Source organism: Pieris napi, chromosome 7, assembly GCF_905475465.1.
Source record: "Pieris napi chromosome 7, ilPieNapi1.2, whole genome shotgun sequence".
Classification (NCBI taxonomy): Eukaryota; Metazoa; Arthropoda; class Insecta; order Lepidoptera; family Pieridae; genus Pieris; species Pieris napi.
The window spans coordinates 11470436-11487855 of record NC_062240.1 but is presented as its reverse complement, the minus strand read 5'-3'; the positions used below and the strand labels follow the sequence as shown (position 1 = coordinate 11487855).

Here is a 17420-nt window from a genome sequence, read left to right as displayed (position 1 = left end):
CTAAAACATTCTCAAATCCACACACACATAACAATTTAATTAAACGCCGTTTAAGAGCTTGATCTAACCACGCACAGAAGACTTATATACTTCAACGCTTCAAATTATATACAATACGAGTATCTGTAATATATAAATAGAGAAAAATACAAAAATGTGTATTAAAAAGCATATTAAGAAATTCAAGTCGTTCCAAAACGTTTATACGCGAATAGATTACCTAAACTGTACACAAGAGATGAATTCCAGCGTTCTAGTATCATGTCGCCAGCAATTACACGTATGCCAGTATGAGTGGGAGCATTAACTCGGCAATAACTGAGTAACATCGTTAAGGGCGTTACAATCTTGTTTATAGCCCCTAAAACGTATCCGAACTTTACCACAAGCGCCTTGTCTTACGCACAATATAGTAAACTTTATGTTGTGTTGCGGTATTTCATGTGGGACACCGCAAACTGTACTACTTCGTACGATTCACGACAGTGATATTGTACTAGATCTTCAGAACTTTGTAGATAGAGTTCGTAATCGTTTGCTAAATATATAATCATAACTGAATTGTGCTTTATTTAATCAAATAACTAATTTTTTTCATTTCATAACGATCCTACGGGACGGTCAAAAAGGGCAGTCGTCGAAGCCCATGGAGTATCGGTCCCAACCGGGAGTCGGCAGTTCGTTTGTTCGCAAAATAAAAAGTCTTGTGAAGTGGACCGTGCCACCAGCCATCAAGGTGATGCGGATGAAATGCGTTAATACAGTTCGTACGGTGATGAAACGAGGCAAGAGGGATGAACCGAAACAACTCTGCAGAACAGAACATAGTACACTTTGTTGAATAGGCATAGAGACGCAATGTCATGAAGAGAGAGAATCAAGCAGAACAATACATTGGAGAATGACAATTCGACAAGCCGTTCGCTGGATTTCGTCAAAAGGAAGAAATTGACATTTGGCGTTGGTGCGTTTTCCTTCAAAATCGTTCATGAAAAGATCTACTTTATGAATAAATAAAAGGCAGTGTTAGCCTTTTAGACTTCTATGTGCGACTCTTATCGGTGAGGTCGGACAGATCGATCCCCGAGGCGCATCTCCAAACTCAAAATAACTTTATTCATATAGGTAAACAAGTACACTTATGAACGTAAGAAAAGAAGTTAAATTAATTGTAAATTTAAATTAACTACCAGTTCGCAAGTCAAGGGCGTAGAGCGGGCAAGAACTGGCAAGAAAATTTCCGCCACTCTCTTCGCTTCTAACACTTGCTGGTGCAGTGAAGGACATTAGAACAACAACCAAATCAGAAACCGGCATGTCTCAAATCCAAAAATCCAGACAGAAAGCTGATAACCTACTTGTCTATCAAATACAAATGATCAAATAAACTGAAGCGATCTGAGGCTCAGATACGGTTGTAGCACCGCTGTATTATTTTTACCTACTGTATTTTGTGTATCAATGAACTTACAGCCATAGAATTAGCCCTTTCCAGCTTCATAAAACCTCTATAGAGGAAGTTTCTTGGATCTGGAGAGCGTTTCTTAAGTTTTTATGTCGTTTTCATACATGTATCTTTTTTATGTATGTATCTGATGGTCCTCATTTTAACATGTGTGATGTTTGAAAGCAAATACAAAATAAAATAAAACTTCATCTTAAAGTTTCTAATCAATTCTTAGTTCCAAGTATACCCCTAAAGGAATAGAACCTTAAGCCTAAACAATTGAAGTCGACTGAAAAAGTGAAAAATATTTTTTATTAACACATAATAAAATTCCACTTTTAAAATTTTCTTTTGAGTCAAAGTTAATTAACAGATTCTTATCTGAGTACTATAAAGTGTTTAAGTATTTGATTAAATGCTTTCAGTCTTATCTCAAAGAACATGTAAAAACTCGAATACATACGCGATTTTAATAAACAAAATTTTAAAAAGGAACATCTAGTGAATTCATTTTGCAGATTACAAAATAATTTACAGATAACACTAATTTCGATTCAAAGAGAAACCTTATCATAAGAGATATTTTCCATGTAAACCTACTTTTAAATATAACATAAAAATTGTGAATGTAATGACATTTATTTCATTAAAAAATATATGAATTTTATATCAATATTATACCCTCTTCGTTGTTGACATCTCCAGGTGCCGCACTGCACGGTTTGGTAATCCAAAGATCCAAAGTTTTTACAAGAAGCCCTAATGGGCTTCTTGTAAAAACAGCAAAGGAGTGGAACTCCTTGTTCCCTACCATCTTCCCTAGGTTAAATAGGCATCTCCTGGACAGGCGTGCCATCCAATAGGCCACATCTCAATTAACATCAAGTGGGATTGTGGCCAAACATATACGTTATAATATCTATATATATAAAAGAAAGTCGTGTTTGTTACAACACTTATAACTCAAGATCGGCTGGACAGATGTTAGTTATCTCTTTTTTGGTGGATTCTTCTCCGCTCCGAATAGCAGAATAAGTAATTAAATATCGGATAAGTTATCGAATAACATAATAAGTAAATTAATTTTACGAATGCGAACAGCATGTGGTGCCATCTGTTGACAAAACTGCGCATCATTTTACGTCGAATTCGTGTCAGTTCAAGAAATACCGATTTACCTCAAAATGAGGAGATGCATAACCAGGCTTTGACCTTATCAAAAAATGTTTATCAGAAAGTGCATTAAAATGCAGTATTGGCTCAAGACTCAAGAGAGAAGAGGCCTAATGTGTAAATCTACAATTTTTCTTTCGCAATAGCAAGCAATAAAGCATTTTTGTATTTGCAAAAAAGTTGTATTAATGTAATAACAGTTAAACATATTATTAGACTGTAAGGCGGAACGAAGTTAGCCGGGTCAGCTAGTTAATAATAAATAGAATGTCGTCTGTATTAAAAGTATAATTCTACACTTTATTAAGTGAAGTAAGATAATTAATCCACTGAAATAATAGCTTTAAACCACCACGATATTATTTTTTATATAAATGTCATTCATATCAACCTTTAGTTTCAGAAAAACTGTAGACCAACACTTTCGTACACCAGCTTGAAAGCCTCATATATTATTTAAATTTCAACAATTACATAATACTGATAGAATTTATACAAATTAAACTCAATACATAGTTATAATTAAAACATTAATTATTAAAGAACTTCTTTTCGAAATATTTTTTTTTTTCATAAATTTCAACTCGACCCATCGTCACATTTCATTGTGATGCTCGGCGTATTTTTAAATAGCTAAAAATACGTACACACACTCACAAAGAAATTATAGAGGACGTAACTAATAAATAAAATTGGCCAAAATTTTGTGTTGGTTTTTTTATAGAACAGGGAGCAATCGGCCCGGAGGCTCACCTGATGTTAATTTATACCGCCGCTCATGGACACTCTCAATGCCAAAGTACTCGCGCAAGCCGGCCTTTAAAGAATTGGTACGCTCTTTTCTTGAAGGACCCTAGGTCGAATTGGTTAGGTTAGTTATAGCAGGTATAATGAGCCAAGTTATATTTGGACAGGTAACATGTGACGGTATCAGTTTGTCTTACGTGTCAGTGGGTGGACTTGGATTAATTGCCGCATGCATGATATTTCCTGCTTCAATTACCTTCACGCTAGTTACCGTAGATCTTACTGGAGTTTCATGAAGTATGCAACGTCATCTGGATTGTGTATGCACTGCTTAAACTCGCACTAATTTTTATAAGAATATTTAAATCTGGTCAAACTTTAGTGTATATTTATATTATGCAGTAATTATTTCAAACACACACATATACAGTATTTACAATTTTCTTAGCCTGCATAGTAATAATAATTAAAAATTAATAAATAGAAGTCTAAAATAACGTTAATAATTATATTTTATAAGCGACATTTTGTACAGTTTTTTTAAGGTACTTTCTCCCGCGCATCACGTCTTTGTGGAACCAGCTGCCAGAGACCCCTAAGTCAAATTGGAAATACGACTTAGGTCAGCAACATACCCGCTAGGCCCCGGCGTCGAATCCATGGGCGGCGGTTATCACTTTATTCATAGTCACTAGTCTTGTCATAAAAAAAAAATTATGAACAATGATTCGTAATAAAGCTTTTTGCGTAATTCAAGATCATAATTTTCTCTGTACTCCTACAGGTACTGAATCATAAGTTTAAAAGTAGAAGATATACATATAAAAATATATGTATCTCTACTACTTTTAATACTCCTGCGAATAGGCTATCGCTCTTACAATTTATTATTACTAACATTAATTAAAATATTGATATTATATTTCACAAAAATCTTCCTACTTACTGTAATTTTGTGTATTACTCTCTTAATAAGGTTTAAGTGTATATTTAATTCATTTTTTAACTGTAAAGGGCAAAGGAGTCTACAGGCTGCCCAAAAAGGACAGTCATTGCAGCCCATCGACAGCTATTTTAGTGCGTTGCCGGCCTTTGAGGGAGGAGTATACTCTATCCTTAAACAATTGGAGGTCCTATCTCCCGAAAGACACCCGGGACCCACCAGGAGTCGATTCCACAGTTCACTAGTTCGCAAAAAAATATCTTATGAAGTTAAATATGAAGACTTCTTTGAAGACGCCTGATGTTAAGTGATACCGCCGCCCATGGACAGTCTCAACAGAGCACATAAATAAATAACAGAGCACATAAATAAATAATCACGTGCGATATAATTGAAATGTATTTTCCCTAGAATTACCGTTGTATATGTTTGGATAACGCATGGAAAATCAGAGCTAATTAATAGTTGCAATACCGGCGAATGTTATTGTACACGTTGAATTAATTACAAGTTCACTAGAATCAGCTTACGTAGCACAATAATGGCTTTTGCCTTGTTTACTAACATTTATGTTTAAAGAAGTCGGCCTTTGATTAAGGTTTTGTAATACCCGCAGAATGAATTGAATGGCAGCTGGTTCCATAAGGTGGCGCGGCAAGAACTGTCTTAATAATTCTGTTGTAGAATGCTAGATGTCAAGGATTAGTTATCTTGTAAGGTCTCATTGGTCAGCATTTGGTGCTGATGGTTACAGATTCTCTCCGATGGCGAAATTAATAGAGGAATTGGCAAATCTTTCTATTTTATGACAGTTGTAGAATAGAGATGTTTAAACACATTGGAATACTTATGTATTTATACGAATTGTAAAACATTATTATATGCTTTTACCCGATTTTTAAATTTCGTTAATTGAACTGACTAAGCTGTACATTTGAAATCGCGCTTAAAAAAATATTTTTTAATTTATTTAGTATGGAGCAGTGTTGGCCTAGAGGCTTCGTCGTGTAACTCTCATCCCAGAGGTGGTAAGTTCGATCCCCGGAGCGGAGCTGGAATTTCTGTCTATGTGCGCATTTTACCCTTGCTCATACGGCGAAAGAAAACATCGTGAGGAAACTGCATTCCAAAAAGTCGACGGTGTGTGTCAGGCATAGAAGGTTGATCACCTATTAAAAATGATTACGGAACAAACACAAAAATCTAAGGCCGAGACCTAAAAGGCGCCACAGGTATGTATACTAATTATGATTTTCATTTTGCGTTAACATTTGACGGTAGACAATTCTTTTCCTACCCGCATTATGTTAAGTAATCCAATCTTTTTTGCGGTTAGTTTTAATAAAACGCTTGCCATAGCGGCAAATCACAATTCTGTATGGTTCGATTTAACGCCTCGTAAAACTCGAATGAAACGGTAATAGCATTTTGTTTCTGTATTGAGCGATGCAATATTTATAACGGATGCCTAATAGCTCACAGTTAATTCCCATTTCCTATGCCATTCGTTATGTACGCGCTTTAAATTTTATCCGTTGTTCAGATTTCATTTGAACATTGACCAACTGCTGACACGGTTTACGTAGGTGTTCTAAATTTTAACAGATTCCGTAAAGGTTTTTGAAGTGAAACTTCTTTATCGGGGTTGGAAAAAAATTTAGTGTAACATTTTTTCGTTACGCGTCACATTTTTCGGTTACGCGTCACATGTTTCGGTTACGCGTCACATTTGACCGTTACGCGCGTCTTTTTCTTGTCCCTACCACGGTTGATTCAAAGAGATTCTAAACCATTAATAACAAAAATGTATAATAACGATAACAATGATACCTACTAAAAATTCTATTACAATTTATGAAATTCTGTAATAATCTTAGTGGTAATAAGGTAAAATGAAAAAATTGTATTATTTGTATTCAAGTATGTGATATTAAAAGCCTTTTGTTAAACTTTATCTAATTTAACTTAATTTAACCAATTTTTTTTTAATAAATTGTCTCTTGACCGAGTTGTCTCTTAGACAATATAGGCTATTGATTTGTTATGGTCTCTGGTAGAATGACTATCGCTGTGAAACGTCTGCTCCACAGCATAATGCTGAGCCAAGGCCAGTTACAACCACAACACACACACATTACACACTTAAAATGTACCTTATTCCTTTTTTTTTCATAATTTTTCATTTTTCATGATTATTATTTTTATTTTGTGTGTATCGTTAGTAATGAATGTTGTCTATGTCTATGATTTTTGGCTTTCTCTCAATGAGGCGAAGATTTCCTTTTATTATTGCCCAAGCCTTCAATTATTGTGGACCTCTGTTTCTATTAGTAGGGCTCTGTCTGTTACCTTTGGTCTCATGGTGCAGATACTCCTTACTTAGTTATATATCCGCCATTTATCTGAGGAGGGGAAGAAGGAGAAGAGGACAGGCTAAAAAAGGTATATCTAATATATAAAATTCTCGTGTCAATATTCGTTCCCATACTCGAAACGGCTCGACCGATTCTTATTCTTAAAAACGTATATTTCTGTATTTGACAAATTTGGAGAACGCAAAAGTCGAAACTAAACAAGCTGCATACTTTAAAAAAGTGTTCCACAATTAAAATATATTTGTGGTAGACTTGGACTGTTTTAAAACAAATAAAAGCACTAACAATGCTCCAAAGTCGTTGTTTGCTTAAAAAGTTTCCACTAAACGATACCTAAATCGAATTTAGCGAGCATCTGTGCAAGTGTTTCGGTCATATTATGTAGAAGTGAACGCTATAAGCCCCACTTTGTAACAAATCCCAGGGCTGGATTTGCCAGTGTCCGTTTTGTGCTTGTTATTCCAACGTACAGTCTGCCCCAGCTCAAGTAGAGCCCATACAATAAGGATACGAAACCCCTTATAACGAACCCTTAGCCTTCGCTTCGTTTACCTGTGCTTCGAAGATATATTTATCTAGAAATTGTATTTAATATTTCATGTAAATACAATTTATAGTAATGTAACATTTTACATACACATTTCAAACCGTTGCAATGTTGGTAGAAGTGACTGAACCATTTCTAATACAAATTTTATATCGTATCATTTGTTTAAATAAAACAGCGAACGAGAAGCCAAATCATTGATTTTACTTATGCCTATTTTTTTAAATAATTCTAGTTCCAACAGGTAGTTTCATATGAAGAATAATGGGCAAGAAATTCATACTTACTCTTTTAAAACAGTTTTTACAATATTTTGTATACATTGATTTGAAAATTATATGTGAAAACATACTCGTGTGTGTGCCTAGAATAAAATAAACTACTATACTAAAATAAAATAGGCGCATGGTGTTATAAAAAACAATGCAGCAGATTACTATATTAATATGATACATGGTGTAGATAGATGTATAGATTTTACGTTATTCTTTTTCTAAAAAATGAAATAGTTAACATACAGTCAAACAGTGTGTGAGCTACGTCAAAGTAATAATTACTTTCTCAAAAAAAAAATTGAAGAAAGAGACTCATCTGACGTGAAATGACATCGCAAGCAGCTAACACTGCTAAAAGACGCGTTACCGGTCTTTTAATACTAATTGATAATTCAACTTCTTCCCAATACTTCACTTAATTTCAGCTTTAATTACATTGTACACTAATTTTATAAACAGCAAACATTAAATTGATTGTAAATGTTGATGAATGTATATTATATATACATTATTGTATATATATTAGAATGCTATATTATTCTTTAGTAACTGTGCTATGGAGCTTATATATATATTTTTTTTTATATAAAACAGGGGGCAAACGGGCAGGAGGCTCACCTGAAAATGAAAAATTAAAAAAAAAAAATTAAATTAAAATATTGAAAATGCTGCTTAATTCTGTACTATTTCAGGTACATGATACATTTTGGCAGTTTCATCTTGGGCTCCGGGCAATATTTCGGTAATTTTTTATGATTAACGGATTGGAAAGTTGACGGACCCTTTTCTAAGCGGCTGCTTTTCCTTTAGAATAAAGAAATGCTGCTATTATTACACACAATACACAATTGTGTGTAATAATAGCAGTATTATGTCATAATTTATATTAATATATTATTATAAATTGATTTACGTTTTAAGACGCCTCCCCCAAACTTTTGTACGACCGAAGACACTATAGCTGCTATCCATGGTTTAATAGAAGAAAAGTATTAGAAAGTAAAAGCAGTGTTGACCTAGTGGCTTCAGCATGCGACTCTCATCCCTGAGGTCGTAGGTTCAATCCCCGGCTGTGGACCAATGGACTTTCTGTCTATGTGCGCATTTAACATTAGCTCGAACGATGAAGGAAACCTTGCCTTAGACCCAAACAATCGACAGCGTGTATCAGGCACAGAAGGCTGATCACGTCTATTAGATAGAAAAATGATCATGAAATAGAAAAATGAGGCCCAGACCTAAAAAGGTTGTAGCGCCACTGATTTATTTTTTATAAGAAAAGTATAACTTTTAAGGCTTTTTTGCTGGTCTTTCTTTTCTTTATTTCCTTTTGGTATATAATCGGTTAAACGATGATAATGATTGAAATAATTTTAGAATAAAATATTTTCCATATAGGTCAGGCACTTACGTCTGTTTTAAACAATTAATTAATAAAAGGTGTAAAGCATAGTACTCTGTTACTGGTTAACCATATATACATATACGTTTTCAGTTACCCTCTAAGCCCAACGATATCAGACCGCAAGCACGCACCACCGGTAAAGAAGCGTTAGATAAAAGCCTGATAAAATGTCACACATTTCGTGAACGTTTCTCTGAAACAGGGAAAATTGACAACATCTAAACAATAGACAACAGAAATTTTCTTATTCTTTTTTTTAATATTATGCCCTGGTAACGAGACCTTTAAGCCGAATAGACATAGACATAGACATAGACATAGACATAGACATAGACATAGACATAGACATAGACATATACATAGACATAGACATAGACATAGACATAGACATAGACATAGACATAGACATAGACATAGACATAGACATAGACATAGACATAGACATAGACATAGACATAGACATAGACATAGACATAGACATAGACATAGACATAGACATAGACATAGACATAGACATAGACATAGACATAGACATAGACATAGACATAGACATAGACATAGACATAGACATTAGGGAATGCAATCCCGACTCGAGATCGTAAATTCGAGATCCCGCGGGATTAGAAACATCAATCCAGCGGGATCCCGAGATTTTCGGGATCTCGTCCAGTTTAATAAAATGTGAATCTCACATGACTGAATACGATGAAAACTGCTTCTTTGTGATAATGACGTTAATTATCTGAAAGAAAACTAAGGCTAACTTAATAATTAACAGTTTTACTAACACAAACATAATCAAAACAAAAGTAGATATAGTTTAAGGAGATTAAAAAGTAGTTAATTTTGAAAGTTACTTCTTTAAAAAAAAGTGTATCAAGAATGCTATCTGATAACCGGCATCTAATGTTCGTTGCGATGTACCCAGCTGCTGAGAATTCTCTCTCCAACTCATCACTGGTTGGCAACAGCGTGAATAAGCAATTATATTATGTAAACTGCAAAAATCGCCCGCTTGTTCCTCCTAATATGTCTATGTTGCTTGGCAATTGGAAAGTCTCGTTACCTTTCCATTGGTCCAAATCATCTCGAAAATTATTTTAGAGGATTCGGATTATTCGGATTTTTCATCGAAGAGATCAACTTTTCTGAGAGAGTAGTTTTTAGGTCTTCTAGCTTTCGAATCATGAAACGCAACGTATGTTCTGCACCAACTAAATCAGTATCTCCCAATCCCGTCAATCTCGAACGGGATCTCGTCATATTGTGCTTCGGGATTGATCCCGAAAAATTACACGGGATCTCGCGAGATCAGAATCCCGCGGGATCGGGATTGCATTCCCTAATAGACATAGACATAGACATAGACATAGACATAGACATAGACATAGACATAGACATAGACATAGACATAGACATAGACATAGACATAGACATAGACATAGACATAGACATAGACATAGACATAGACATAGACATAGACATAGACATAGACATAGACATAGACATAGACATAGACATAGACATAGACATAGACATAGACATAGACATAGACATAGACATAGACATAGACATAGACATAGACATAGACATAGACATAGACATAGACATAGACATAGACATAGACATAGACATAGACATAGACATAGACATAGACATAGACATAGACATAGACATAGACATAGACATAGACATAGACATAGACATAGACATAGATAATAGATGTGTAAAGGTATACATATTTATCGAACGATGTGTATCTGGAGAGTACAGTAAAATTAAATTTTAATTATGATCATATGTGCGAATAATAATAACATTAAGTCGATAGATATAACACCACTATTTTAATATAACCTAACTTATTGTTCTTACAAAATTCTCCTTTCTTTGTAATCCTAGAGTTACTAGAACTAAAAGTATTTTATACGTTCCCATCTGCTACTTTTAATGGTCCAGTGAATAGGCTATCTCGCTCTTACAACTAGATTACTAACATTACTGAAAATATTTATGTATTTTACAACAGTCATCCGACTTACCGTAACTCTGTTTATCATGCTCTTAATGAGGTTTTAGTTATTATTTTGTGGTTGCTTGTTTAGTTTTTTCCCTTCCTAGCTTGCTTATGTTGTTATATAATTAATGTGTATGTGTGTAAAATTTGTGATGTCATATTTTCTTGTATAATTTTATGCGTACACATTATTTTAGAACTTATAAATAAATAAACTATAAAAGCTGCAAAATCTCAAGGGAAGGATAGTTATAGTGAGGGATAGTTGGTTTAGGTTTAAAGAAATCTCATTGAAACATGAGCCACTTACATGAGAAAAGGTAGAGGAATAATACTGGATTTCAGCTATAAAAGCAGTGGCCGGGTTTACTTATTATTGGCATTAGTTCTAATAGTGTTTATCTATTGTTTAAAAGTAACTACATATTTTGTGGTTAATTTGTTTTTGTTAATTGCTAACTCTATTAAATCATACACTGTTGTTTAATGTATATGTCACCGTAAAATTGTAAACACCGTTAGATTGTAATCTATCTCGCGAGATTGTAAACTGTCGAAAGATTGTGAACCTCAACGAACTGCTTACAATTTAACGTAGTATTATTCGGTAGTTATATGAAATTGTTGGGAAGTAAAATTAATCTGTAATTGACCAAAGAAGTTTGAATGATAACTAAGTTAGTGTAGTACAATCTACCGAATAATAATACGTTAAATTGTAAGCAGTTCGTTGAGGTTCACAATCTTTCGACAGTTTATAATCTCGCGAGATAGATTACAATCTAACGGTGTTTACAATTTTACGTTAACATATACATTTTTTTAATAACGATTATTATAATAAGGGGCAGATTAATGGCAAAAGAGGATCCCAACTCAGAGATCGTGTGTCGAATTTTGCAATTAAAATGTTTAATTTTAAGAAACACTTTCTCTTACAGACTAACATCGTGAGTAGACAGTATGAGTATATCATGCAGGTATTAATCGTAAATATCGACGATATAAAAAAATAAAGATTATCAAAGAGACTGCAATCTCTAAGACTCATAAATGGGGGTTGGGTCACTGGAGTACTATTTACTTTATTAATAACAATAATATTGGGTAGGCCTTGACGTTTATACCTGGACCACATCCAAGAGGTACTAGAGAAGGGATCAATGAAAAATACCCATAACCGAAGAGCATGATGGATGTCATGAAAGAGGATGAAGCGAGATAGGTATGTCAAGAACGTTGCAAGTGGAGATCCGTGGAACCTACACATTCGGGAAAGAGGCGTGTTGATATAAATAAAACAAAATATTGTTACCTCCATAAATATTCCTCACGTAATAAAAACTGATGAGAAAGGTATATTATCTGATGTATAATATCGCTAGTAATGTAGTATCATTAAACATATTTTGACGACTCATTGGTCTAGTGGTTAGTACCCCTGACTGCGAATCCATGGGTCCCGGGTTCGATCCCCGGCTGTGACGAACATATCGATGTGAAGAGCATTTGGTGTTGTGCTTAGGTCTTGGGTGTTTAAATATGTATTTATATATCTATCTATCGTTAATATGTATGTATATCCGTTGCCTTAAAACCCATAAAACAAGCTTCACCAGCTTAGCATGGGACTCGGTCATTTGGTGTGAATTGTCTTTAAAAAAAAAAACCAATTCAGACTTGTTTAATTGCTTGCCATATAAAGATACTCATGTTGAACCTCCATTTTTTTTCTTTGCCAGGCTTTTCAGCCCTGCCTCAATCGAATCGTAATTTCAAAGGCTTTGGTACTAGTCGAGACAGTCACCGTATTGATTGATACAGTTAAAGCACAGGTCCGGCCAGTAATAGGAAGTCAAAGTCGGAAGTTCGGTATTTTACAAAGAGAACCCGTTCGTGCCAGCTGAAACTTTAAACTCATAAAGAATATATGTTTTGAAGTTATTGTACGTTTTGTTACCTATTTTAAATGTTGACACGATCAAATGTAATTGTTACCGCTATCATTCCTTAAAGTTAGGCTATTTAATAAATAATTAAAAGTCAAAAAGTGTAAATCATTTATTCATATTGGTAACTCAATGTACACTTATGAACGTCAAAAAAGAGATATACATTAAATGCTTCTAATTTTACATTTACTACCAGTTCTCAAATCGTAGCGTAGAACGGAAGAGACGAACTGGCAATAAACTCTCCGCCACTATTTTTAATTGCCAAGCTTTTTGTTTAAATGAGTACATTGTAATGAACTGCAACCATTACACCATGTTCCACATGACATCTTAAGTAATAAATAATAATAAAATAAATTAAAAACAAAGATTTGTCCTCTATCAGAAGGAGGCATGGTGAAATAGGAGCATGCACTTACATTCTCGTGGTACAACACGCAAAGTGATGGATTAGGCAAAGATGAATACAAACAGAAACTAATATAGCATTTCCTTAAGATTATTTTCTTTAACATTAAACAAACTTGGAGGCACTTAGGTTGAAATGCTTAACACCGTTCGTGTACATTTGCAATGCCGTTGATATACCTACGCACGGGTATGTTCCCGGCCTTTAAAGAAATGATACGCACTTTTTATAAGAGCCCTGAAGACATATCGGCATTATCGCCTTTTTTTCTGAAGATGTATTTTGTAATTATTATGAATATTAATGGTTTAACGACGCGGCTACAAGTTTTACAGTAAATAAAGTAAGATGGAATCTATAAAAGCTTAAAATATGTGAAAAACTGTATAAAATGGTAAAATACAGTTTAAAATACTAGAATTTTAATCTGTGTCAAACCAAATCTGTTTATCAAATTAGCCAGTTATGAAAAACGGAATAATTGATAAATAAAACGAGTTCTGATTAAATGAAAAACACTAAAATGTGTTCAGCTGGTGTCGGTCAATAAATACGACCTACTTACAATAATGTTGTATACTCTGTTTCAAAGTAGAGTATTAAACATTTGAGACGCAAAATTTATTCTCGTCATCATTAACATATTCCAAACACAATATACTTTTCATTCGACAAAGTTGCTGAGTAATCGAGTGATTAGTGAAACAAGCGGATGAAGAGCCGGTTACGATTGCTTTGGGATGTCGTTAAGGGACATTCGCTACTTATGTGCTTGCTTGTACTATACAGGACTGTAGAGGTGAATAAAGTAAATCCCCAGGGTCAGACACAGATCTACGTATGTTTTATCATTTTAATAGGTTTTTGTCGGGGACGTATTCTGAGACCTCCGCTTCGAAATGAAATGAAACTGTTTAAATGTGCATGAACAGTAAAACTGATCGACTGTAAATAATAAAATTAAAAACATTTAAGAAACTTGCCTGTATATACCGAGGGACCCAACACGGCTGTCCTTGCATGCTGCACCATGGCTATCAAACTAGTTAATCACCTTCCTAGATGTTATAGATCACTGCCGTGTAATGTTTTCAAGGGGAAGGTGATTAAATTTTTAAAGGCAAGGTGCCTTTATAGCTTGGGCGAGTATTTAGAATATAAATTTGACACCAATTATAAATAACTTAACTTATTATTATGACACTATGAAAATTAATATGACATTAGCATGCTTATTTATATATGGCTGATTGTGGGGGTTTTTATAATGAATCGTTCTAATTGTACTAATATCTTTCCAAATAAACGATTTATTATTATTATGCATCTGTTATGTCTGTGTCATCTCAGGTACTTATTTTGGTAGACAACGCGCCATCTATGCCTGACACAGTTAGAAAATTTGTGAGTCTAAGGGTAATTAAAATTAAGAATTTCACTATTTTTACTTATTAAGACCATTCTACGATGTTTACTCCCACCGGTCAAGTAAGTCCTAATTTCGAATATATAAAAAAATCATTAGTATGACATCCATCAGGATATTTTTTTTCACCATATCAGCTTCATAGTGTTCAAACTTACTAGGTATTTTAAAATTAAATTAATTTTAGCATGTAAAGTGTTTTGTTAACGATATGTATGTGTAAGAGCGACAGAGCTTCAGGCAGACATTGGATATTTCACAAGTACCCCTTTTACTATTCTTCTTTAGACTTTTACGTTATTAGAATTTCAATCCCACGATTAGCCACGAATGCGGATGGCGCTAGTTATTCTAATTAACTACCGGTATAAATTATAAAATAATGAGACATTTTTATAGAACCTAATAAGAAAAGTTTACTTGGCTCTCGTAAACTCAGGCATAATTAACCTAGAGAAAACATTTCTCTTACCGACTATTATTTATTATATTACTTACATGCTATTATTTATTATATTATTACTTACTTACTTAAGACGTAGTAATATAATAAATTCAATGTTTTGCAAATCGGCTCTGCGTAGGACAGAATTAATAAAATTAAACTGTTTGTTTATTAAATAAAGAACTGGGCTCACCGGACGTAAATTTAATTTAACTACGGCTCCCGTATGCCAATATATTTTTGCGTACGGGAATCCGACTGTCTCGTTTCTGAAAACGTTTATAGTCAAGCGCGTTAGTGTCGACATCTATAGACTAGCCAATGAAGCTATGTAGGTCGCTTTGGACGATGTTCATTGTTCTAAACTATCTTAACAGAATACTTATCAACATGAACAATCTACTATGCCGTTTCGTTATTCTTAGTTAGTTTGACTGTGTGTACACACAATGTTTAATGAGACTAAAATCTACATCATTTAGTAAATTAAAATAATTTGTTTACAATGAGTTACTAGTAAAAAATTGCGTCTTATATTACTAGACTATATTGTTAAAATCGAGCTAATTGGTAAATGAAAGTGTTGTAAAAAATAAAATACTTCACATTAGAAGTGACACAAATTCGCTTCTCGAAATCCCAGAGGGCTGTTTATGAAGTTTTACTTTGTCCCTCTTTTTTGTCAATTAAAAGAAACATGTGGCAAGCTTAAACACATTCATCTAATAAAACGGAACTTTCAACTTAGTTTTGTGCACTTGAAGTAGTATACTAGCGACATCTGTTGTATGAGATAGAAACTTCAAACTAGCTCTTGTACACTTAATAGAACCAGGTTGAATCCAATTACCAACTTGGCTGCTTACATAACAAGTTATAACTTGAGCTTAAAGCCAGATGGGGCTACATTGTTTGCTTCGGTTGCATAACTACAATCTAAGTTACATAATGTAAATTATGTCACTCTTTGTATAACATGAATATTACCTCATAACAATTGCATAAATTACATTAGTCAATGTTGAAATAAAACTATGATAACACATAAAACAATACGTTTATTATAATAACATCTTAGTGAAAGATTCAAAAGTCTGAAATAGCAAAAATTTGGTGCAAGAATTGGTATAGGGGGCACAAGTTGCCTTAACCTAGAACATGAAAAAATTACTATAACAGTATATAATATAACATATTGGAAAGTATGTGGTTAGTTTGTTACAGCCTCTTCAGTACTCTTTTTTTCAATGGAATCATTTTCTGGTTTTAATTTCTTTGGTTGAGGTCCATCGCAATCATTGTTAGATTCCTCTTTATAGAGTTCATTCAGATTGTACTTCTTATATGAGTAGTAGTTGTCAACAATACTAAGGAGGCAAATTCCTTTTATAATTTCAACAATTATACAGAGACCAGGGTTCTTTAAGTCTGCCTTATTACCATTGTTCTTCAGTACAATCAATTCAGCAAGCTCCTTGATGATTAAATCTCTGGATACACTACTATTAAACCTCTTGTTAAATATAACAGCAAATGTTGATGACTTCTTCAAGAAGAATTTATCGAAAAGTTTACCAGCACATTCCATTATATCAGGTAAATTGGCTTTACAAGTTGCCATGATGGGCAAGAATCGTAAGACATGCCGCGTCTTTTGCACTTTGTTGGTACATACATCCTTGATAATAGCTGTAGTTAATTCTTCAGGGCATGGTAGATTAGTCTTTATAAAAATGCAATTTGATGCTCCAGTCTCAACAACTTGAAATCGTTTGTGCTTAAGAGATTTTTGTGAATAACTCTTCATACAATCGACTTCCTGTTTGAGGAGGTCTCCTATATCAGTCTCACTCTCAGAATCACTGTCAGTTCGATCGGCTAATGCTACAGGTGGTGGGCCTTCAACTTCTGGATATAATTTACCTGCATATTCGTTGAGCAGGTTGTACATTTCCTTGACACAATCCTTCTCCCTGAAGTTACATGTGCAAAAGAAACCTCTAAAGCCGGGTTCTAAGAAATACTTGTTTCTTCGTTTACGAAAGTAAAACTTTTTCTTCTTACGCGTGTCACCCATTCTAAAGCACTGGAATACACGCCCTTTCCGAATGTGTTAATGGAAGAATAAAATGTGATATAACAATAATTATTACGTGAATCGAATTATGAAATCACATAACAACTAAGCTGTAAGTTCAATAGCGTTTCATTGCTCAATCCTCATTATTTTACGCTGTCAGCTGTCGTCTATCGCTG

At 33.9% G+C, this 17420-nt stretch overlaps 1 protein-coding gene across 1 annotated transcript; it reads right to left on the bottom strand.

Moving 5' to 3' along the window:
- Window positions 1–16204: 16204 nt before the first annotated feature.
- On the bottom strand, window positions 16205–17397 carry LOC125050936 (THUMP domain-containing protein 1 homolog). The gene has a single exon (XM_047651024.1). It carries the CDS (start codon window positions 17239–17241, stop codon window positions 16375–16377), a length of 867 nt encoding a protein of 288 aa, XP_047506980.1. The 5' UTR covers window positions 17242–17397; the 3' UTR covers window positions 16205–16374.
- Window positions 17398–17420: the final 23 nt, after the last annotated feature.

Excerpts from the sequence above, each read along its gene's own strand:
- LOC125050936 (XM_047651024.1), bottom strand. The coding sequence starts at position 17,241 with ATGGGTGACACGCGTAAGAAGAAAAAGTTTTACTTTCGTAAACGAAGA.